Source organism: Orbicella franksi, chromosome 14 (genome assembly GCF_964199315.1).
Source record: "Orbicella franksi chromosome 14, jaOrbFran1.1, whole genome shotgun sequence".
In the NCBI taxonomy this organism is placed as follows: Eukaryota; Metazoa; Cnidaria; class Anthozoa; order Scleractinia; family Merulinidae; genus Orbicella; species Orbicella franksi.
Window position 1 is genome coordinate 2,783,778 of NC_138158.1, and position 25,325 is coordinate 2,809,102.

The 25,325-nt window shown below is 38.7% G+C and overlaps 2 protein-coding genes across 5 annotated transcripts in view; one reads left to right on the plus strand and one right to left on the minus strand.

Annotated features, from left to right (window-relative positions):
• LOC145467883 (uncharacterized) overlaps window positions 1-2,639 on the minus strand; it is a 39,365-nt gene extending 36,726 nt beyond the window's left edge. For 2 of the 4 annotated variants that reach the window (XM_081451497.1, XM_081451494.1), the window contains exon 1: window positions 2,240-2,639. The gene's annotated coding sequence lies outside the window, so the exon portion shown is untranslated. The remainder of the gene's footprint in view (window positions 1-2,239) is intronic. The other 2 variants (XM_081451495.1, XM_081451496.1) reach the window with 2 other exon arrangements.
• Window positions 2,640-3,016: 377 nt separating this feature from the next.
• LOC145467909 (dynein axonemal intermediate chain 3-like) lies at window positions 3,017-25,269 on the plus strand. Its single transcript, XM_081451540.1, has 25 exons — window positions 3,017-3,506; window positions 7,788-7,892; window positions 8,502-8,660; window positions 9,598-9,756; window positions 10,706-10,746; window positions 11,412-11,531; window positions 12,569-12,680; window positions 12,982-13,060; window positions 13,156-13,280; window positions 13,919-14,008; window positions 14,501-14,593; window positions 15,188-15,313; window positions 15,517-15,590; window positions 16,860-16,986; window positions 17,769-17,856; window positions 18,505-18,626; window positions 19,340-19,403; window positions 19,954-20,084; window positions 20,501-20,573; window positions 21,868-21,925; window positions 22,113-22,186; window positions 22,732-22,823; window positions 23,347-23,469; window positions 23,847-23,900; window positions 24,433-25,269. The coding sequence occupies exons 1-25, from the start codon at window positions 3,126-3,128 to the stop codon at window positions 24,517-24,519; spliced, it is 2,757 nt and encodes a 918-aa protein (XP_081307666.1). The 5' UTR covers window positions 3,017-3,125; the 3' UTR covers window positions 24,520-25,269.
• The last annotated feature ends 56 nt before the right edge of the window (window positions 25,270-25,325 follow it).

Here is a 25,325-nt window from a genome sequence, read left to right on the forward strand (position 1 = left end):
AAAACCCTTATAACGACCCCATAGGAAACAGTGAGTTCTGTTTTCCCTGCAGCCCTCAATATTAATTGGGCTCCTCGTCAGGCAACACAGACTGTCTCTGGGAAACAGGACTCACTGCTTCCCGTGTGGTAGCCTGCGTAGCAAGCGTTTCTGTGGGGTTCGGGAGCAAAGAATTACAGCGCTAAAAATGGAGCAAGTAAAAGAGGGGGGAGGGGGAGGGGAAGGAAGGAAGGAAACGCTTGCAGACAAACCCCTGGATTTTGAAAACTGCCCACTTGGCCTTTCATGACTAAGTGCGCACACTGAGATTTCGTGCTGTCATCGGCTTTCACAAATTAACCAAAAAAATCTTCGGCCTTCCGTAGCGGAAGTGAACTTTGAACCAAAATGAACTTTACAACGAGCGCACAGTGGGAATGGAGAAATCTCGATGAATTAAATTTGGTAATTTATAATCAAGCTATATTTCTACTCAATCCGTCTAAAAGGAAGGACTGCAAGGATGAAGTTTTAGCCCAAATCTGCCAGAAAGTTAAAGCGTGAGAAGTATTCCAGTCGCGTTAGTAATCCTTGAGCTCGCATAATTCGAAATCTTGGATCACTGTATTCATTCGTCCAGGAATCAATACAAGGTAAAATTAGCAAGTCAACTTCCACAAAGGCAATTCCAGTAAAGAAGCGTTTGCTGGAAACGCCAGATCCGCAAATCGGTTTGAGTGTTATCGTCTGCAGCAAAACAAACAACGGAAAGTCTTCTCGGCAAACTTTGGAATTTGGGCAGGAGAGGCTTCAAACATCTGAGAGGGGAAATAACGATAATCTTGACCAGTATCTGAATAAAGATAATCTTCCCCTAGGCGGCCTCCGAGTCAAAGTTGTTTATAAAATGTCCTTGTAAGAACTCCCCACGACGAGACAACTAAATTTTTGGTAAGGCAAATATGTGACAAAAACTGGCATGCCTCAGCTAACACTGTAACAAATCATTCAGAATTGTACCCAGAGGTGCTAAATGCTGTCAACAAAAATGCTTCTAATGAAATGTCAGAGTACCAACGACATGTTTCCATGTAACAAGCCAGACGAGATCACTAGGTTTCCCCACGCAGTAGTGCGAATTTTCTGTCCCGTGGTTTATTATCTTGTCGTTGGCGCATGTGGCATTCAAGAAAGTGATGTTAAAATTAAAGGAACAGCTGCAAATTGTGTCACGCTTGCTTCTGCAATAATGTGCAGGCTTCGAAAAACCAAAGCGTTGGCATTGCACTACAGGATTTCTACCGTACTGCCGAAGCTGACGACTAAATCCTCGTTCAGTGAGAAAAGTTAAAGTGTTTTGTAACCAACCTTCGAACACGTCTTCCCCTTTTGTCTGGCACTCAAAGGTATTAAAATACCTTTGATCGACACATGTCAATAATATTGGACTAGCCTAGCCAATCACGAGCTCCGTTCGCTGGCGAATGGAGGTTTTCAAAATCCAGGGGTTTGTCTGCAAGCGTTTCCTTCCCTCCCCTCTCCTACCCCCCCTCTTTCTTTTTTTTTGGTTCTCACCCCATTTTCCGCGCAGACAAAACACCGAAAATCCCGTTCCTCGGTCTTTCTTTGCTTCCAAACCCCACGAAAACGCTTGCTACGCAGGCTACCCGTGTGGCCATTCACGTGCTTATCTAATTCTCACAAATCGAGACACGTTTAATTCAAAATTTAACTAAAGCACACCAAGTCCTACTAATCTGTGATTCTTTTGTAACTATCAGTAGAGTAAAAATTATAACGAACACAAGCTTCAGACCTGTGGAAAAATTACTGTCCAGCACGGAGAGGCCAAGCTCAGGATTTGCGAGCTCCCTGTCTCGACGAACTCCGCTAATTCGAACTCGGTTATTTCGAATTCCTCGTTTTTTCGAACTCAAAACCATTTCCTTTGGATTTGCCCTTCACCCATTTACTATCGGCTATTTCGAACTCCGAACTCCGAATTCCGGCTATTTCAAACTCCCACTAATTCGAACTATTTTTCGTTTCCCCTGCGAGTATGGCGCGCGGGGTTCAATTGTGTTAAAGTTACGCTAAGATTAAATTGAACTAATGTAAAGGCTACTTTCTACACTACTCTCTCGACAAACATTCAAAATCGCTGAAGCATTTTAAGACATTTTCGGAGACTGATAAAGATATCAACTTGCATGAAAGGCATAAAGAGAGCTTGGAGAAACTTCGATCTTCGTAAGCTTACCTTTGACGGACAAGCGAAAGCACGAAACCTCTCAAGGTAGTCTCCACAGGAAAAACGTTAATTGACGCTAAGTTGATCATCAGGCTACATGACGACGTGCTCGGCGAAACGTTGAAATCATCCCATGATTGGAAGATAGAAAAGATATTAATAAATGAGCTAGAAAGTGGAAGAGACCTGAAGAAATTCAGGTTGCAAGATCTTCGATGCTAGAATACGAAGAAGGGACAATCCCGTATCCCAGAATCCCTTGCCTGGAATAGCTGTCTGAAATGTGTTATGACCAATCACGAGCGATCACAAGCCAGAACTTCAACCACAGAAACCACAGAAACCACAGATGACAAAAGATGAGTTTTGCCCTTCGGAACGTCTCACAGGATTGGCTGAGAAAATGATGTCTAAACAATAAGAGTAACAATGGAGCAAGATCCAATGAAATTAGAGATTCTAAAGACCTTCGTGTTCTTCATGTCAACAGATGAGTTTCCGGGGAGTTTCCATCGGTCACGAAACAAATTTGTTTTGTTTCAGAAGGTCTTCTCAAAGTAAAACCAGAAATTAGATAATTGTTCTTTAAACACAAGCGAAGAGAGTTTGAGATATTTTTACACGAAAAATCGGGCTATCAAGACCTATCAAGCGCAAACGATCCACAGTGCTTCCATCATCAGCATTTCGTTATTTTGATAACGACGAAAAGCGACGAGTAAAACTGATAAAAATGGAAGTCTTCCATTATATTTTTGTAACATGTAAATCAAGTTACTTACGAACGAACCTCTGACAGACATTTTTTTGAAAAAAAATTCTTCATTTTTCACAACGAAAACATCGATCTAATGTCAATCTGCCAAAGCCAGCCTTACCCCGCCCCACTGAGAAAATGTTCTCATGGTTACGTTTGTTTGAAATTGATCCGGGACATTGTTATTCAAAATGGCGGCAACTAGGAGGAAGGTACATAAACTTTTTTGGAAATAATAAAAGTGATTTCTTCCACGATTTTGCTGCTATAATGCCGGAGGAAAGAATAGAAGATGCAGACGCTAGCAATGTTGGTGAAGAAGAAGGCGAAGAAGAGATTCCGTCGGACATAATGCCACTTTTCTTTACGAGTAAAACTCAAGAAATATTTGGCTGCAAGGGCGATGAGGATGTCACAGAAGAGAATCCACACAAGCTGATCCCAAAGGAAGCAATCCTTCAAGATTTTAAAGACAGGGCAGCTGTTTCAGATTTTCATCCAGTTAAGCAAATCGTTTTGGTAAGTTTTTAAGTGCAAAGCTGGAGCTAAAACGGCACCACATGTAATTCTATTATGCACGACCCCATAGGCTAGTTGAACTGGAATTTTAATGATCGTGTTAAGTAAAGGTGGTCTGTCTGTCTATGTGGCAGGGTACCTTTAGCCTCACTTTGCTGACCTGGGCATATCCTGGATCAGTAATGGAAGCTTGCGGTTCACAGTCGCTGAACATAAGCTTGATATGTTTTAAGACAACCTATTTTGATCCATTTCATTTCATATGGAACTGATTGTTTTCAGTTAAATTTCTATCATCTCTCTCCTATTTTTACACAAAAAGGTAAATAGGTAAAATCTGCATTTGAGCCAAGTGGCCCATCAGGCTGGAGCTTATCCCGGGTTCTGTAGCATGAAGCGACTAGGCGTATTTCCACTCCCCCCTGGGTGGGATTCTAGTCCATCACAAGGTTACCTCCAGCATTTATTTCGCCAGTACCCGTTTATACTCCTGGGTGGAGAGAGGAACTGTGAGAGTAAAGTGTCTTGCCCAAGAACACAACACAATGTCCCCAGCCAGGACTCGAACTTGAACTGCTGAATTGGAAGTCGTACCTTCTTACTCAACCATGAGGCCACCATGCCTCCACACAGTTTTTTCATAAAAGGAGCTTAATATTATGCTGAAGGTTTTGGCTTTGAATTAAGACCTCCCATCCTCTCAGAATTTTCATTGACCTTCCATAGGGTGGATGTGGATATTTTCTGGAAGGCCACTGAATCGGGGATCCATATTCGCAGTTGTCTGGTCATCAGTGATGACTGAAAAATTATAAAGACAACCAAAACAATATGCAAACTTGTCTGCTGGACGAGTTAAGTTTGACTCTATTTTCTTTAATTTTCTTCTGAGTTTCATGCATTCTGTCCACTTGTTTTTCGTTTGGAACTTTTAGAAAACAGAGAAAGATTAGCTGCTTTCTTTTGCGATAATATCATCATTTTGGTCTGCCATCTTGGATGATTTGGTATTCTCAATGAATGAAATCATTGCAGGCTCAATTTTCATCTTGTCAACTGCTGATGCTTTGTATTGCATCTGCATCTGCGAAACACATAGTGCGATGGCATGAGCTGTTTTGAACAGGATATGGTGTTTAGTATTTTTAATGTTTCTGAAAAACAAGCCAAATACCAGCAGGAAGAGCAAAAGCGTTCCTTTCGTGACTGTCGATTGTCAAAGTGGCCTTGGTTTTCATTAGTACCTAGATTTTCTGTGCCTGCCGACTGCTACAACTATGGACAAGATGTTCTGGGAGACTGGTCACAGGAAAATAATAAAGTAAACTTTCCAATTACCTGAAGATCACTGATCATTTCACCTGTACCTCAGCCAATGTCGTCTACTGCATAACTTGCACTCTTCGCAAAAAGTTATACATTGGCCAAACAGGGAGACGACTAGGCGACCGATTCCGAGAACACCTTCGCAACATAGAGAAAGACGACAAAAATGTATCTAAACTGGTCATGAGACACTGTAATCTCCCCAATCATTCTAAGCAACATATGGCAGTCTGCGGCCTTCCCTACATCAAGGAAGCACAGAAAACCGCAAAACTCTAGAACAAAAATTTATTTTTCAAATCAGCACTCTTAATCCTCACAGTATCAACAAACACTTTTCATTCAACTAATTTATTCTGTTGTTTTTCACATTACCATGCACCAACCAGTAACGTAGCTTCATCTTTCTGTATATAAACCACACACAACCCACAATTCTTGGATTCGCCCCAACAAAGGGCTAGTGCTCAAAACGTCAGCTTTCGAATCTGTTTATGGTGGCTAATTTACATTATCAACCCAGTTGATAAGACCAAATTATCTTTCCAATTACATGTTGTTTAGTCCTCATTCTATTCTGTTGAACAGGCATGTAAAATTTTTCCAGGGCAAGTATATCATCTTGCATACTTGCTCAGCTGATGACTTGGAGAAAAAACCAATATGGATGTCAGCTGAATGACCACAATGATGGGTTGGTAAATATTTTTGCTGAGCCTGAAATGGACGGGTTGCCTGAAAAGCTCCAAATGACATCTGATATGTTGTTAGATTCTCTTATCATAATCCAAAACTGAAGAGCCACGAAACTTTTTATCCTCATGAGGCATAAGGAAATCTAAATTTTTATCTGTTTAACTTTACAACTTTTCAGCTTGATAGCCTACTTGGTTGGAAACCAGCGCATTTTGAATCTTGGAGTTATGGCAGTGCATGACACAAAGCTACACTTATCTTGTGATTTTCAGCCATTTTAGGAGTTAAAGTGTTAGGAAAAGTGCTTGACTGTGTAAATGTTTGTTGGTTCAGTTTAGATAATCAGTCGACTAGATAGCCGAAGTAAGTTCCAGATGATTACACTATTTTCTGGCCACCATATTGGTGGACCACAGAGATCCACCAACATGGTGGCTTCATACTGGGCTCTGTAAGTTTGCACAAAACATTTTGACAAACATCTGAAAATTGGGAAAATGCAGAGACCTAAAACTTTGAGAAGTGTCTTCTTTACTTATCTCCTATATAACATTACAATTTTTTGACTCAATCCACTGAATAGTTTTCTATTTATTTTTGAGTTATTTTTTTCTAAAAAAAAATACCTCTTAGTCGGCACGTTGGGTATGTTATGGATGGGTCAATGGGTGAGTGAGTGAGTGAGTGAGTGAGTGAGAGATGTATGTATGTCACACCAATCAGATTGGATCTACTATGAACAGCCAATCAAATTTCTTGTTGTAAAGGTAAATAGTATGTGAGAAACACAAGGTATGTATAAACACAAGGACTTTGGTAATTGAAAAATAAAGAGTGATGTGTATATTGCCGGTTTGTGATTTTTAGTCCGGTTTGGAGGGGAGTGTGACAGTTACATACATACATTGGGTTGTTTTAGAGTGCATAATTTTCAGTGTAATGGTGGCTAGTTATGAACGAGATGAGTCTTGAGTTTTGAAGCAGTTCATGAGTTAGTAGTAGGCAAATGGCATGAGATATTTTTATTTTTAATTACAAAGGGTAACTTGATACTTTTGTTTTTCACAAGGAGTTAATTCAATTAGAGGTCACGAATCGTCGGTTCTAGTTCTTAGGACATGTTTTAGAGGGGACGAGACTTTAGATTTGAAACAGTTCTAACATTTACAATAGTAAGTGTGGGTAACAATTGTTTTGTTCTTGTTGCATGCAAATATAACGAGATATTTTTGTTTTTCAGTTACAAAGTGTAATTTGACACTCTTGTTTTTCACAAGGGAGTAAATTCAATTCGAGCGGATGAATCGTCACCACTCTTTCCCATGAGATGTTTGCTATCTTTAGTAACAAATGGTAACTTAACACTTTTGTTTTTTATATGGGAGTAAATTCAATTAGAGCTGACAAGTTATTGGCTATTGTTCTCAGGATATTAAACAAAAAAACTTTCATTTCTGGACAGTTTTTACGTCTCTGCAGTAGCAGTTTAATAGTTTTATTTGATGACATTCATTTCAGTCCAATATTTTTAGAGGTAAAAAGTATGAAAACTGTTGAAATGTTCTTTGAAGACTGCGTGGCACCAAGTTAAAGTGCAATTTAATTAAATCAGACTTTCAACGTGTCAGAGGTTTTTTCTCTTTCTTTCTATTTTCAGTGAAGTTGTGTTGTGTTGTGTTGTGTTGTGTAAAAAGGGTAAACGTTCGACTCATATAAAATGTGAAAAAGTCTCTAAATTAACTTGAGTATTTCTGAGCAAAAATTCCTCTTGGTGGTTGGAAGGGTTATATGATCGGTGAGTGAGGGAGTTATGCATGTGCGCGTGTCACACCAATCACAGTGCAGGTTGTATCCAAGGACGAATCAAATTGCCTGTTAGAAAATAAGATGGTATCTACATTAACTTGGAGACATGTCAGGTTACTTTAGTTTATTCAGTCAAACATTTTATGGGTTACTATTTAGCTATCTTACCGTGACCGATTTAACATCACATGTACATCATAAATTCCCAGTTTTTTTTTTGCTGTACATCACAACCAAAAAAACTTGTCAAATTAACCAAATCGTTACTGTAAACAGCTCCATGAATGCTCCTATCTCCGACACTTCACACACAAAAATAACTCTTGCACGCATTGCGTGCCTATGTTTTCATTGTGTGAGAGTGAAAACAATCTATACCACAAACAAATCAAGATACTTGGACTGGTGTGATTTAATTTATCCAAGAGATTAAATTTCATTTTCTTGTTGTAGGATTATCAAGCTGATGAACTGCTTGTAGTGTATGATCCCTTGTTCAAATATGGTCAGAATTTTTATCTTGCTCTTACAGAGGAAGCCAAGGAGAGGATCCTGAATGTAAGTCTAATGTTTAATTTAACTGCATCTGAGCTAGCATCAAGCCATACCACATGTGGCTATATGTTACTCATGCCAGCAGCATCGGGAGGACAGTCCCATAAAAGAACAGATGGAAATAGTTAACACTTTGTTGGGTTAAGGCTTGCTACCTCTTTATAGGGGTGAAGGGGAATTGGGCCACAAAAAAACAAACACCCCAAAACAGATTTTGGTACCTTTTGGGAGTTCCCTCCCAAACTTTCAAATGATCACCCCATCACCTTAACATGTGTATGGGAGTCCCTGTGTTATATCAATGAAAATCAGAAGTAACCTAAGTATACTGTAGCCATTAGAGGCCACATGGCAAAAAGACATAGAGACATGCGCCAATACATTATTTTGAAAATGTTGCATAATCTGTGAGTTATTTCTTTGTTGTGAAAAAAAGTGAGCTGAGAGCAGGGGGAGTTCAAAATTGAGGGTCAGGGTGTAAAATGTCCTGCTCTAAAAAGCATAAGGTTTTCTGAGACTGAGATGTGTGTTCTCTAGACTCTAACATAAAGATAAGCTGTGGTTATATTTTAAGGTATAACACTGTAAATGGATGGGTTTGTTTCTTGATAGCCTCCTCAAGATGAAGTTCAAGATGGAGAAGCAGAGGAAGGAGAGGAAGAAGATTTAGTATTTACACTTAGAAAGTTTCCACGAACTCCTCAGCCATGGCAATCCTTTGGAAGTGAAACTGAAGTGGAGGAAGAGAATGTTACTGAAAACAGACCCAAGGTTAACTGCTAACGACATAATATACTTCCAGGCTGGGTTGTTCGAAAGTCAGTTATCGCTAAGCCATGATTAAAAGTTAACCGAAGTAACAATTTTTCTTCTACAGAAATGTTTTTCACTGCTTATGTTTTGTGTAGTTTGAGATTACACAAGCTCAAAACTGAAGGACGAACAATATAAACAGAAAACCTCACCGAAAATGTACAAAAATGAAATCAAAATTCTCGCTAATCCTGGGTTAGCTTAATCGGGCTTTGAACAACCCAGCCCTGATCAATGACTTTTAGATATAGACTGATTGGACAGTGATCCATATAAGTGAGGGATCTCAGGTCAAAAACCTGGGTATAGGAGCAGTGGAAATTGACCTGTTTGAATTCCCTATTGTAACTCTACCTTGAAACTTATCTGGAACCCTGATTAGACATTACATGGCGGCATGAAATCAAGTAAACGAATTTTATTTTCGAGAGATGAAAACAATAATGTATGAAGAAGTGCAGCAAGTGAGTAAGATGTTGTTGTTAACATGCGAAACTTAAATTCATGTAGCACTTCAAGCCAAGGTGTAATTTTCTCTTTATTATATAAGTGTACATGTAGACAAACTGACTCTTTCCGCAAACAGCCACGAATATGCAGGAAATAACATAATCAATATTGTCACTAGTGAGGACATGGAAAATTACACCACGCAGAGCCTGGATGCAGTTTCATATATGAATTTTACGAGTGGTGTATTTTTCCAGTAAAATACTCGTGTCTGTATGTATTGTATATCAATGTAATTTTTGCATGATAAATTTAAAAATTAATTCATTTTATGTTTGCTACAACATGTTATGATCAAGTCACTGTTTTAGTGTAAGTGCATATGTATGAAGTACACATTTGAAATAATATTTATATGCATGCTAACTTTTGTTTTTCCTTTCAGGTCAAGTTTAGGATTTCAAGAAAGAGGCGTGAGTTTGGAGTGCCTGTGACATTCAGTGATCGAAATGTGTCCGATGCTAAAGATGGCTTCGTAGAATGCCCTTCATATGACGATGATAGCTATGGACTCCTGAAGAAAGAGCTTGACAAAGGCATACAGGTAGATGAGAGTGATTCACTTAGCATAAAATAAAGTTTAAGAAATAGAAAACATGTACCATGTTTCTATCAAGTTTTAGTGTAAATCTACTAGCATCTCATCACGAATGTCGTTCTACGCAGTTCACTATCTATTCTGTGATAGATAGTGAGTAATGTAGCAGTGTGCCCTTGTTAACAAAATGATGGCTGCTGCTTGGCGTTTTCAAAGCGTCTGTGAAGAGGATTAAGATAAAGTTTTGAATGACTAGTAGATTTATGCTAAAACAATTAGATTATTTGCTCTTGATTTCTATTTGTGACAGTTGACTCGGGCTGCACCCTTGTCAACTATCACATGATAGAAATCTCGAGCTCATAATCTAATTGTTTAATAGAAACAGGAGCCGACAGGCGAGTGTTTCCACAACTTTTTCGAGTTCTCCCAAACTTTCACGGTTGTTTTTCATTATGCAATTAGATTAAGAGCTGGAGATTTCTATCACATGATAGCTGATGATGGAGCAGCCCTTGTCAACTATCACATGTCAGTCAGACATGTCAGTCTCTTACTTTCCAATGAATACAAAAATGTAACTATAAAACCAGATGTTTCACTGGTTTATTTTTAATGGTACAGTATTTTTTTTGTGTGCCTCACTTCAACTCTTGAGACCTGAAATTGATGCTATTAAAATTATTGGGACTGGAAAGGCTAAACTAAAAATAATTGTGATAACTGCTTTCGTTTTCATTACCGCTATGTTCTGCTTTCACATTTGCAGTCACAAATAACAAAATTAAAATATGCTACGTAAAGTTTGATTTATATCAGATATAAAGTGTACAAAGCCAATTGCAATTATTATGATTATTAGAATTATGTTTTACTAGTCTGTTACTAGTTGGCTAATGGTCTTGAGACCTCTAACAAAATTACATGTAGACAACCTTGTCCATTTCTTTTTCAGGCTGTTCCAGTATTGACAGATATAGGAAATCAAACAGAATGGTAGGATATACATTGTACCATACCCAATAATAGTATGTAATCAGATACCATTGTGCAACCTTAAGAAGGCTGATACAAAGCATACAGTAAATTATAAATTCATGTAAATTAGGTAGACATGTTATATAATGCTTAAGGTAAACTCTGCGTTTGAGCCTACTGGCAAAATAGGCAGCACTTATCTGCAGCTTCCATGGAATGATGTGACTAGAAGTATTTCCAACGATGTCTGGACGTGTTAGAGTCTGAACGTATCTTGCTCGCATATAAAACGCTTTTAAGTCTCGGTCTCACAATTTAAAAAGTCAAAATGTCTTGGGTTCATGAAGAAAAACACTAACCTTGCATTCTTTCAAAGTCTGACATTTACCATTTGCTACTCCTACTGTGAGATGAACTGTCTCTTGCAAGAACACAACACAATGACCCTAGCCAAGGCTTGAACCTAGACAACTCAGTCAAACGTCCAATGCACTAATCATTAACTACATGTAAAGCCACTGTGCCTTACATCAAATGGAACTTTTAAATATTACGTGTCTAGGAGATGGCTGCTTGTAAATACAGCTGCAGTGACATTTTTAAGTGAATGATATGACATTAGAATGAGACAAAATACAAGCAGTTACATGTAAGTTGTGTCCTTCATTAATGCTCCATCATAGGAGAAAACCTTGTAATGCTGTGACACAGTACATGGCAAGAACTCTTGAAGAGAAATCCAAAGAAGAGCTTAAAAGAACAACTGCTGATATAATCACTTTTATTGAGAAAGTTACCCCAAGGTAAACCATTACACTAAATTATTTTAATAATCACTTTGCGTTCAGAATAATAATGTGGCTCTCATAATCATTGACAGCCATGACAATAACTATTAGTAATAGTAATTGGACTGAGTGGAGTACAATTCAGGGAGTAATCGCACAAGTCCGATTTGAAATTACAAGCACGATTAGTCCCTGAATTGTAGGACACAAGGTCCAACTACTAATCAATTGTATCTATAACAAATTTCAGAATTAAAAATGTCTTAAATTGAGAACTTCTTTTGAGCAAAAACATATGTAGCTCATTTCATAAGTTGCAAAGAAAACCATTAAAGCGCCCGTAATTGATATGTGAATCATGTGGGTATTCAATTACAGGTGTCCAATTACAAAAGGTTCAAATTGGATACCTGTAATTGGACACGCACATGATGGCGCACCGATTACATGACAAATAAGCACATGGAGAACCGATCACAATTGAGAATTTTGTTATAGATACGATTAATAACTATGATTTATTGTCTACCAGAGGTGAATAGTAGTAGACATCAATATACGGTTAGCCAGATCAATTGTCACTTGCTGAAATAAGTTATAGCTAATAATGAGAAAGGTGTAACTTTTGTCATCTCAACCTTGCATAAGAGAAGTCTCTCTACTCAACCGTGTGCATTGGAGGATACTGGTGGATGCCCTCTGTTCTCATGGGGGTGATAAGGATCAATGATGTCTACTCAGAACAAGTGTTTTGACCTTTCGTTTCCCATAGAATTTCTTGGCTTGTAAATATGATAATATCATTTTTTTGTAGAACTTTCCTTATAAGAGACCAAATAAACTCATGTGTTGTCAATGATGAACTTTTTGCATCAAGAAAACAATGATGGCCAGGGCTGTCAATAAGTTTTGAGTCACCTATAGCCTTGTTCTCCACATCCGTAGCAGCTTGTTACTTTGTGGGTGAATCCTATCAACAACCGGCAATTTCACCTGTAGCTTCCGTTTTCTTTTTTGTCAACAATGACAAACTGGTTTATGTTCATTTGCAGGTTTGAGCTGGCTTTACAGCAGAATGAGATATTGGATGTGTTTTATGATGACTACTTATCCCTGGCAGATGATGAAACTACTTTTGGTGCAAAATCAGACAACTATTTAAAGGTTTGTATCCAGTTGAATAATAAGGTTACTTCATTAGACCGCGGTCCTGCCTACATATAATACCTGCTGCCTTGTACGCTGTTACAGATTGACTATATTCTCTTGCATGTTGTCACTATTTTAAGGCATAATTAATTATTGGCAACTCACAACTTGACCAGTCCCCAGTTTCAATATCTCAGTTGGTAAAGCACTGCACCAGGTCATAAATTTAAATTCTGTTCAAGCCTGAATTTTTCAGGCTTGTTTTCCCAACTATTTAAGTTGTATACATAACTGGAATGGCCTTTTTGCTTGATAGGAATACCAGTCCTTTACTGATCTTCAGTACAGCAAAGAGAAAACAATCACATACATTCAGTGGCATCCTGCTATCAAAGGTATGTAATGAAAATAGATATAATTGTTTTAAACTTTGTTAAGCAGTGTTTGGTTAAAAAACAGTATTGAATTTAAAATAAATTGTTTTTCACAGGGATTATTGCAGTTTCTTGCGGTGAAGATCTCTCATTTGATGACAGAGTGGATCATTTTTCTCGCATTCTTATGACATCGTCCCTGGTTCTGATCTGGAGTTTCTCAGATCCAATTCATCCCCTGGTATGTGTTTACTAAATGTACAGTTAAACTTAAACCATTCATCAAACATTTCTCGTCTTGGTTATATTAGTATTAATGATAAACATTTAAGCAGTGCTTTCAAGAAGCTGAAATTGCGGGCTGGCTGCCCTGACTCAGGATGCAGCACCCATCAGAGAGCAATGTGCAAGGCTTAGCATTTCCTAAAGGACAGTCATTCACAGACTGAGATAACCCTATGTGTCTGTTGCAACTACTCATTAAATTCTTGAAGCAGCCGTCACCAGTAAACTGGGGTGGATATAGGATTTTAGAAAAGTGGATTCAGTGGTCCCCTGTGACGGGGTCTGGGAGCCTCCTTCTGCTGGAAATTTTTTAAAATTGAGATCCTTGGCATGTAATCATGTTACTTTTCATTAATTTAGGGGATTCAACAAACTCCCCCTCAAAACCCCTTAGATCAACCCCAGAGTAAATCAACATCAATCCTAATGGTTTAATTAATTTTCAAATTTTTTACTGAATCAAACATTTTACATTCTCTAGTTGTACATGGTCTTCCTTAAGACAGTGAAGGGCCTGTGACAGTTTTTGAAAATCCGTAACTTCCAAGCCTTGGAACTCAGACTGATTTATTTCTAATTTTGATTGATTTTCAGGCATTACTTGAGGCTCCTGATGATATTTTTTCCTTCAAGTTTAATCCTTCTGATCCAAATATCATTGCTGGAGGGTGCATTAATGGACAGGTAATGTCATTTAATATTTCCCTACCCTCCCTGCATGATTAACATATAGTTTCTCCCTGCAAAACTGACTCACCATTGAACAGAAAGGTGATGAGAATAAAGAAAATTATCAATGAGGGGATACTGAAGCTTTCAGAGTACACCAAGAAGTACAACTGGTCATCTAGATGTACTGCAAGTTTAATTTTAGTCTTCATAATTTTTTCCTTGCAAATATGATTTGGTTGTTTTCAGGGCTCGAAAAAACCTTAAATTCCAGCTTGCCCAACGGACAAGTACAAAATGTAGCTCTCAAATTTTGCTCGTCGTGGGCAAGTCTTAGTTGACTTTTTAATGATATAGTTGACAGACAACTTGCCTGATTCCTTGCTCATCAGTCAAGTGAGAATGAAAAGTTATTTGCCTAGAGGGAAAATGTACTTGTCACAGATGACTGGAGGACACTTTTTTCAAGCCCTTGATTTTGCAATGCTCTGTTTTCATTTTATTTAGATTGTTTTATGGGACATCACAAACCACAGTGATAGATTACGCAGTCACAGACAATCTCATGGCCAGAGCAAGAAGAATTCCATGAATACTTTGGTGAGAAAAACAGCTGATGAAGAAATCTGAAAACCTTTTTTAGGGTTGTTGAGATCATTTATTTTCAAGTTGAAAATTAGATTTTACTAGAAGTGAACACAAGAAATATCATATATTTGAACTGCAGAGAAAGGTATGAAGACATGACTGACCATCGCAGTTATACAGGTACATTACGAACTCACAAAGTTGCGAGTGACCAGTTGGTGGAGCATTGCATCAGTATCACAGAGGTCACGGGTTTGAATCCCATTCAAGCCTGAATAATTTTTTTTCAGGCTTTAATTCTGCAACTACTTAGTTGTGTGTATAACTGCAATCATCAGTCATATCTTCCGTAGATTTAACTCAGTCTTCAATTTCTGTTTGACATCAAATCAGAGTGAAAATAATGAAAACACCCCCCTCCCACAAAAAATTCCCACTTTCATGAAACAGTTTTCCTAACAAGAGTCTTCAGTTGAAATTTCACCTCTGGTGCATGCTCTAGAAAATTGCATTAACCCCCTTTAAATAATAAGATTACATTAAGAACTTACATGTAGGGAAACTGTGTATCAATTTTAAACAACATTCTTTTATGTAACCTTACAGCCTGGATTTGAAGATGAATCAAGCTTTGATCGATCACCCATTATCAGATATTGTGCGGTGTCTTCAATTGAACACAGCCACAAAACAGTTGTCTCAGACATCATATGGATTCCTGATCATATGGAGGTATTAATAACTGTCATTGTTTGTTTGTGAGTCACCTGTTGCCTTGATCTTAACAAACTTTTTGCAGATCTGCCAGTGAACTCTGTTCAATAATGGGCGGTCTAACTGGTAACAAGTATACTCATCTGTACCAGGTGTTACAGGGTATGGCCTTTAACAACATCCCTGACTTCATATGACTAAGCTGCTCTGGTTTCTCTTAGATTGGACGCATGGGTGTTGTTGTTGAAAACAAATCACAGCAGTGCAGTCAGTTGATGTCATGTGCTGCAGATGGGTGAGTGAGAGAAACTTTCAGAGTCAAGCACATTATTGTACTGTCCAAGCAGTTCTAAGCTCTATGATGGGTGTGCTCCTTTCCATATTTAAAGGAAACATAATTATGCATGAAGCAGAAAGACTGTATTTCTAAGTTAATTATACTCTACAGGGCTCGAAAAAAGTGCCATCCAATCGTGTGGGACAAGACGATTTCCCTTTTGGGCAAGTAACTTTTCACTCCCTCTTGCCCAATGGGCAAGTTGTTGGAAACTAAATCATTAAAATAGCAAACTAAGATTTGCCCAGGACAAGCAAACTTTGAGAGCTACTTGTTCCAAGGGCAAGCTGGAATTCAAGTCTTTTTGAGCCCTGCTCTATACACGCCCTGCGTTAGATCCCCTGATTTATTTCAGGCTCCTTATGTTCTATACAATACAACAAGTTATTGCCTTTTCAATTTTAAGGCAAAACAGGGTCTTAAGTCTTGGTCTCAATTCGAAAGCCAAAAAATGTATTGGGCTTGCAAAAAAAATGCTAGTCTTACCTTCTCACAGTCTTGCATTTACCATTCACGACACCTACTGTGAAGAGGGTCATACAGGGGGGCTCTCTGGCACGGTTCACAAATGGATAAAATTCAGGATCACGGTTAATAGAAATAAAAATTTTGTTTTCCCAAATCACAAAAATAGGCAAGTAAGATACTCTTTTAACAACCTGTTTTTACAACAGAAACAGTGTTTCAAGAAAGCAAAATCACAAATGGTTAAGTCAAGGCTCCATATTGCAAATTGCAAGTCACTCTCCATAGACGACTCTAGCCATTCGGAAAACTTGTGTCTCAAAATCACGTAGAATAGCGTGGTAAAATCACGAATATCGGTTAATAATTCAGGTTCTTCATGGGCCACACAAAACCTTCAGGTCAGGAGTCACGAAGAATAATTTCCTAAATTCACATTTCACGAAAAATAAAATCAGCTAATCACGCATCACAAGAATACCCCTGTACGACCCTCAGTGAACATTGTAGACTAGTGGGATCTTATATCTTCTTTATAAGGGAACATCAAATGAGAAACAGAAAACACGCTAGGAAAAATTATATTGGCCACAGGAAAACTGAAGGCAAAGGGATTTTGTCATTCTGTCACATCTTTTCACCTCTTGATTGACTTCAAGGATCCCAAGAGAGAAATAGGGAATAAAAGCAATATTACTTTCTTCTGATTGCAGCAAAACAGCTTCTTTACAGAAAACCTATGTGTTTGTGTTTTGATTTCAGCACTGTCCTTGTTTGGGACACCCGCCCTAGTAAGTCTGCGGCACCTGCACATGCAGCTGGTCAAAACCCAGCTGGAACTCTTCCTACATTTAAACACTTGGATTTAACATGGAAGCCTGTCCTTAGGGTAATGTACATGTCATGGAATTTTGTGTGTTTTCAGTGCAGTAATACATTACTCCAAATACTTCCATCCACAGGGGTTTCTTTAAGGGCTGGGCACTGGGCATATTGACCGGCTGTGAGGATGATTTTGCCCACCTGCTTTGATCTTCTAGAGGAAAGTCTTCTTCATAGAGAGGTTCAGTTCAAAAAATTTTGCCCGCCTGTGAAAACCAGTTGCCCTCCTGCTGTCTCTTACGTGGTGTGGATGCCACTGTTGGCTCTTTTAGGGCTGTTTTTGACCATGCACCAAGGGTATTCAAGACAGGATAACAATGCTTTCACCCATCGAACTATGCTTTACTGCGGCATCATAGAAGCCTGAGTTATTAAGAATTTCTGATGAAAACATGCATGTGCAGCATACTATGTATAGTGACAGTGTCTGTTGAAATTTATGGTCAGAGATAAGGGACCACAAATTGATGCAAAAAGCAAGTTAGAAAATGTGCAAGTGCATGTATGGGGCATGATTTGAAAAATTTATGTACAGCAAGGCTCATTAGTATGTATGATGGAGCTTGTTTTCCTTTTGGTGGTGTTTATTGTTTATTTGTAACACTGCCTGGTCCCAGAGATTTACTCTCAATAGAACTTGTTTTAGAATTGCATCCTCTGGAGGCCAAATAGAGCTTTGAACTACACCCACATTGGTACCAGTGCAAACATACTTATTCTAAATTATGCTGTTACAGAGGTTGCTAATGTTAATGATGTACAGTGGCAATGTGGTTGTTTTGACTTCAGGTGACTGTGTCTCATGTAACGGGTGCTGGTGAGTTTGGACCAAGTGTGTTCAGCATTTCAGAAAGGCAAGGCGCAAGAACAGCAGGTGGTTAGTAAAATAAACTATTGTTTGATGTCTTTCAGGAGTAATGCCATTCATAGCCTGTGTTGTGTATAGTCTCCCATAACCCTGTGAACAGGGTCTCTAGTAGAGGATGGGAGAAAAGAAAGCAGGAGAGAGACAGAGAGAGAGAAGGGATGCTCCAACCACCACCCAATTCTCCTCTTGGCCACTTCACTCTCTGCCAGCTCCTTCTCGGCCTTTCCAGCTGTGGTCAGACCCTTCTAGCTGGAGCCTGTTCACAGGCTAGTCTCCCGTGCACTGTCATAATTTATCCAATAGGTACAGCCATCTAATGGTTTTAGTGCCAGAATCTGGTCAGAACAACCTTGGGTGAGCACCTGCCACATCTACAATGGAACCCTGTTAATCCGGTCACCCACACACCACAAAATTCTGGCCTTAATGGGGTGGCCATATTGAAGTGGTTCTTTAAATAAGAAAATTATTGACTGGGCTTTTGTTTGGGCCAGAATAAAGTGGCCGTAATATCAAAGTGATCGCATTAACAGGGCACGTAAGGTGGGGTTCCACTGTAGTTATTATGTTGCATTCTTGGACAATATACTTAACTCATAACTCTCACAAAGTAACTTATAGAGGTTTACAGAATACCCAACTCTTTAATTTTAACAGCAAAATCAAGTGAAGAAAAAGAGGCAGGTGGGATATCCAATATATCCTCCAGTATATCTAAAGGCAGGGACCAAGGCAAACCTCTGGAGAATGTCAGCTCCAAGTTTTTTATTGGTACTGAGGTGAGTCTTCAGTCAAGTAGTGTTATACACTCATTAGGGTAAAAAAGGGGAATAATCCAATATTATTTTACAAAATGTGTCTGTCCAGAATATTTCCATTCCCTCATAGACGGTTTTTCTGGTTTGACTCTCCCTCCCCTCTGGAAAGTTCGTTTAGCCATATACGTTCATTTAAACAGTTTGGTTTTTGAGAACTAACAACATACTCAACCCACATATGGCACCGGGCCAGAATAATTATTGAACCCAGGCCACACTGGTGGGAGGCAAGCGCTCTCACCACTGCAGCATCCCTGCTATCTGTATATCTATTTCTGTAAAAATTGTAAATATGCGAGTCATAATAATAATGAAGTTGTAAAAGAATGTGGATGAAACCTCGAACTCTATACATTTAGTGCCTTGTTTTTTTCTTTTTTTCTTTTTTCATTCATTTAGCAGTGGATTTTTCATTTGAAATGATGGCGCTTAAAAATTTTTGGTCGGGTTTTTTCAAAAATTCTGAGTATATGATGGAAGGAAATACTCAAATTTAAATATCCCTAATCCAAAAACCTTTTTACATCAAGGGAAAAAAACTGTTTTGACAATGAAAGAGATTTCTCTAGTTTCTTTTTCTTGTAATTCGTCGGGAAATAAGAGCGTTTGTTAAAGAGGCTCTCAGGGTAGAAGTACAAATACGTTTGTCTCAAGTGATTTTGTGTTGATTTTAGGAAGGTGACTTGGTCTACATGGATTGGAAACCTGAAAAGGATACAGACAGCGGGAAAATAGTTTGTGAGTATGGCTTGAGTACATCAGCTTTTCTTGGCTTGTTGCTAGTTATGTGGCTATTCTCTGTGAGGACGTAAATGGCAGTCGAAATTTTAGCCATTTATCAGGTGTCTCTTGAAATTTTGGCCATTTGTTGGATGTCAAGCAGGATTCATTGTGTCCGTGTGTCAGATGCCAGTTAAAATTTTGGCTGTTTCTCTATTTTCAGTAAGTTTTAAATAATTTAGTAGTTGAATGTCATATGTTGTCAGTTGTCATATGACCCTTTTCAGACCCCCTTTTTGGCTATTTACAGTAAGGCTGAAATTTAACCACTGCTTCTGGTTTGTCTAGACTAAATTTCAGTCTAAATGGTGCTTTTAAGACAGTACAGTGTTGGTGTAATTTTTCCTGCTTTCAATCAATCAGTCAATATATAAACTTTATTAAAGTGTCTAAAACTTCTAGTCAGCCCGGAGGCCGACTAATCGTGGACACTCCCAATAAAAGTACTAATAAATTAAGTTAAGCTAAGTTAACTTCCAAAAGACGTTTAGTTTACTTTTCTTTGTAGCTCCCCGACCTGAGCAGGTGTGGGCAGCACATGATGGTCCCATCACCACCCTACAGAGGTCGCCATTCTTCAGAGATATCATTCTCACTGTTGGGGGATGGACATTTGCAATTTGGAAAGAAGGCGTGACGGTAGTAGAAGTGTTTTTATTGTTTGAACTAAACGATGAGTACCATTGAATAAATGTTCCTGTCTGGCTCGAATGACGAGCAACCATTCCAAAATTCTGCAACGAACGACGTTCCAATGACGGACAATTCTCTTAAGTGGAAAATTTACGTTGTGAGTGACTCGAATGATAGGGTTGTTCTCAAAGCGTCCCATTTTCATGTATCAGCGACAAGCACTTTGCTAAAATGGTAATACTTACAGTTTCCCCAGTTAACACTTTGGTACCGATCAATTCTCTAAGTAAAATTTTGTAAGTAAACCATCTGCTTTTTCAGTTTAGTAGATACACATTAAGCATACCTCATATGGTATATATAGATACCTGTAGTTTTTGTCATTGGTACTACTATCCAGCTCTGTTTTGTTCTGTTTGCAGAGTGGACCACTTCTTCAATCAGCGAGTCATCTTATGAGACTAACACGAGGGCACTGGAGTCCCTCAAGACCAGGTACAACTACTGCTATGTCACACGTCACAAAATATCTACTCTCTACAAAATTACCCCACAACTAATCGAAAGCTGAAAATAACAATTTGCTGAGATGGGAAAACTTCAAAGATGTAGTACGAAGCTAAAACAGAAACAGGATGGTTAATATTGAAGGAGATTGAGATGGATTGAGAATGACGAACTTTGTTCACCATTGATCGTTAGCCTGAGAAATGTGAGGCTAGACTTGCGTACAAGTCGAGCTGCGAAAGCTCGAGCACGGAAAGCGAAAAACGTCTGCAACGCTCGAAACCTGAGTACTACAAATGGATAGGACTTTGAAAAAGTCTAGGACCCAGGCCACACGACGCCGGAGGAATTTGACCGGGGTGGGGGGTGGGGGGGGGGGGACTCCTATATGGAATGGACGGGGATGCTCGTCGTCTCGCTTAGGGGAGTAAATTTCGGATTTTGGTCTCGCTTAGGGTGTTCTGGGCAAAATGTCATTATTTTTAGCCGTCAAGGTCTCGTTAAGGGTTGCACGCGAAGAAATAACAAAACAGAAAGAATTTTGATTCTTTATATTTACTCAATTCATATAAACAAATTCGCCATCATTAAAAGTCAGTGTACTTTTTATTTGTCTGTTTTATAAACTGGTCTCTTTTAGGGGTCTGCATAAGCTTCGGCCACGCCCAGATTGGTCTCTTTTAGGGGTTAAATTCAAAATTTCCAACGAGCATCCCCGTCCACTCCATGTGGGAGTCCCCCCCCCCCCGGGGGGGGAATTTGAAAACGGAGGTTTCACTCTGAAAACGCATCAATTGTTTACCGTCCACGGTACGCCGGAGAAATTTAAAAACGCAACAATCACCGGTCATTTTGGATTTGTGTTTGAGGAAAACTCGGGCAGGGGAATTATCATGATTATCGTAGCCTGATCGTTTTTCGAAAAGCTTCGTTTTCAAAATGTTTTCCGTCCACACTAAAACTCAAAGCCGGCGTTTTCAAATTCCTCCGGTTTGAAGAGCGTTTTCGAAAAGCTCCGTTTTCGTGACGGATTAGTGTGGACACCTAACCGTAGAAATAAACCTCCGTTTTCAAATTCCTCCGGCGTATTCCTTGCAATACTCACTTTGGAGGGTAGTGTGGACGTTTAGCGATAATTCCAATGGGCCATAAGGTTTTTCCGATCGCCTGGACTGGAACAGACAAACTTTTACTTCTTTTTAAAATTATTTCTGTTTTTTTGCGTGAAGTTAGCACCACATAAATTCATCATTCATTACAAAGCCTTCTCTTCCCTTTTCAGGGGTATTTTTCATCACGAAGACCGACGGAAATGTAGACGTGTGGGACCTACTGGACAGGTGATTAGCTTCTATTTTCTCCTTACAATCTCAATAGATTTTCAAGCATCCAGGTAATGAGATTAAAAAAAATCATCAACTAGGAATTACTGTTTTGATGCATCACCAAATTCTCAGAATCCATTTGAAGAGAATTCATTGAAATGACTAAGGAGAATTTGTATTCAAGTTATTTTGTTGTTGTCAGGTCGCACGAGCCTTCCTTGACTCAGAATGTTACTTCTGCTCCCATCACCACAATTTCACCTCACCAGGTTTCAAGTAAGTGTGACAAAGGGCTTGTATGAGTCTCATATTCAGACATTCTACGCGTAAAAAAGCCAAACACATGTAAAAATACAAAGAGTACCACACAAAAGTACTGCTCGATTGCTTCAATACCAGTGGTTGCTCACTGGGGCTTTCCTGTTCCTGAGCATTGTACTCTAAAGTTGCATGCAAATTGAACTGAACTAGATCTACAGCTTTAAAATGTTTTATAGTAAAAGGTTTTTTTTTTTTCATTAACATGAAAGTTGAGTGATAAAACTCATAATAAACAGGGATAGTTTACAGTTGACGCCCCTTGATCAGAAACGTGCAAGCGTGTTCATCGGATTTGCCCTTACTCAAATTTTCCTTATGTACGAAAAAAGTTGCGTTTTTATTTCAATCGTCCAACTGGCTTATGGGAATTGTATTCAGTATCAGTATTGAATGCTGTCTCCGTAGAGATAATGTCGTTTTTAATATGTGCCCTTTGTCAGCTCTAGCGTTTACTTCTCCCTAGCTGACCATCTTGTTTGTTTGTTTATTTGGTTACTTAGGTAAACAACAGCTGCTAGCTGTAGGTGACAGTATGGGGACACTGCATGTGATGGAGGTTCCGTGGAATCTCAGGCACCCATCAGCTAATGAGGTGAACTCTCTTTACTGATTTCCTCACATTCTCTGTAATATTATTCTTCTCGGGAGAAGTTAGTTTTTCGGTCTGGTTTATCTTGATCAGCTCCCTTGTCCACATAACATATATTTCATATCAACAGCATTTGGACACTTTTCCCCCAATTTTTCCCTCCTCCCCCTCTACACTGTTTTGTTCCCTGCATGAAAGGACATCTTCGGAATGGGGACTTTCCTGTGTAATTGTCAGAACTCATAACAATCAATTTTTCTATTCTTTAGTTTTCGACGGTTTAAGGTAGCTCTGAAATCCCTCCAAAGAAAGTCGCGGGGCTTAAGGTTAAAATGGAAGGAGCTTTTTTCAGTCTACACTGTGGCAATAGTAAGCTGTTACACCAAGAAAAAAGTTTTTGATACTATTATTTTTGCATCAACTGTATCACAGTGGTAGTTTTACCATTTGCTTTCAGCGAAAATAGCGCACTGATAAAGATTAAGCTACAGTCGGTTGAAGTATTGCTGTTTTTGACGTTTGTTAGGCAAATGCTATGGAGAACTTCTTCGAACGAGAAGTAAAGCGACTTGCTTTTGTGGAGGAAAGAATGAAGATACGAGAACAGGAAAAGAAACAGCTGGACGCTGAAGAAAGCAAACGGCAACAGGTTAGTGATAAAACCAATGCACAAAACTACCTTGAATCGAATTAGACATTAAAATAATATTTTACTAAGATATAAATACGCCAAAGAGACAGTAATAATCTAAAAAGAAGCAAGGATGGTTAATACTGGGCGAAATTGAGATGGATTACGTGTTGTGTTTTTGGACGACACTGTATGTTGGAGGCAATCTTGCCAACGTACTCGAGATAACCCAGTCTCTTCGCAGCCGTTATCTGGGTCGTCACCCAAATGCCTCTCTTCAGTGTTTGTATGTGGCTGGGACCGTTACCAAGTGTCCGTTAGCGGAGGTTCGACTGTATACTGTTTAGTAAAATTCACTTATTTTTTTTTTTCTTTATTTTTGTTGAATGCAACAGGAGGGTAAACGTCAAGAGGAGAGTGACGCAGATGTAGAGGTCCGACAAAGAATGGTAAGATTTAGCGGGTTCTTGTTACTACGCTTTGTGATTGGTTAAAAAAAAAACCCTCGCGACACCTACTTGACCAATCAGATACAAGACCAAACCATACGCGTGTGGGTCGCACGCGTTTCCCGCCCTTAAAACCAGTCACGTGTATTCGCTTCGAGTGCTCATTGGTTCATCAGATTGTCTTCGTTGGTTCCGATTGGCTATTTAATTATAACTTTTTGTCTCAGCACTGAACTGAAAGTTGCTCTTTTGCAGTCCGTTCTCTTTAGCAATTGCCTTTGTTCTGTCGTCGTGCCCGTTGAAAATACATTTAAGAAGGCTCTCAACGTTTTCCCTTTTGACTATTAATAATAGCTGTTTTTGATGGAATTGTGCGAAAAAAATTAGCATAACCTGCAAAAGATTATCTTGCGTTCAACTGGATCTGAATGAACTTCTGAAATACGTACTTAAATCCCTTAAACGGCTGTTATTAACTTTGGAATATCTCTCAATCTTTTTACAGTTTCTATTTATGCCATGTTTTTTTTAGGAATATCAGGAGTATTTACAGATGGAGAAACAATTACTTGAAGAACTTGGCATAAGAGAAGAATCTGACGATCTTGAAGGAACTTAATATTAACCTGCCAAGCCAAGATTACGAAACGATCATTTTTTGAAAGTTTATGGCAAGATTTTTAGGCTGATAACAAAGAACGCGTTTGGTTACCAAATGACGTTCTGATGTAAATTGTGTATTTTATCAGTATTGCTGTATATTTTGTTTCAATTGTGTGTTTTCAAATCCTTGTCTTTGTGCGTACGTCACCTATTTTCTCTGTTTATTTGTACGCAACCTAATCAAATCCTCGTACTCCGAAATACCCGAAAAGTTTGCGATTATTGTATCAACTAATCAAAACATTGCACGAGCAATTCCGAACTCCCCGGACGTACTCACGTCAGCTTCACGTCATAACATTTCGTCTTGTTGCTTAGCACCTCTTACGCAATCCACGGGTAGCTTTACGTGCTCGTCTTTCTGTGGTGTTGTTTTACAGAACATTTAACCTGTCGTTTGTATATATTATGGTTTGGTTTGTTTTGCATTTCGCTTAACTGTGTAAAACGACAACGTCAGGAAGGTTTTGTGAGACTTAAATAATTTTTTATATATAAATAATGTACTTTTTTTGGAGAAAGTCAGTTGTTGCAGGTGCTTTTTCCAATTTGACACCTATCCAGAGATGACATAACACTGTGTTCCTCAGGAAATGATAATAAAAAATAACCTCGTGGACTTCAACACTGGCTTTGTTTTTTATAACATCGAAGATATTACTCTTTACCTTTCTAATAAAGTTAGTCTTGCGACGTTTTTTATTTATTTATTATTTTAACCTTTATAGTTTCCTGTGTCTACCTGTCTGCCTCATTTAACAT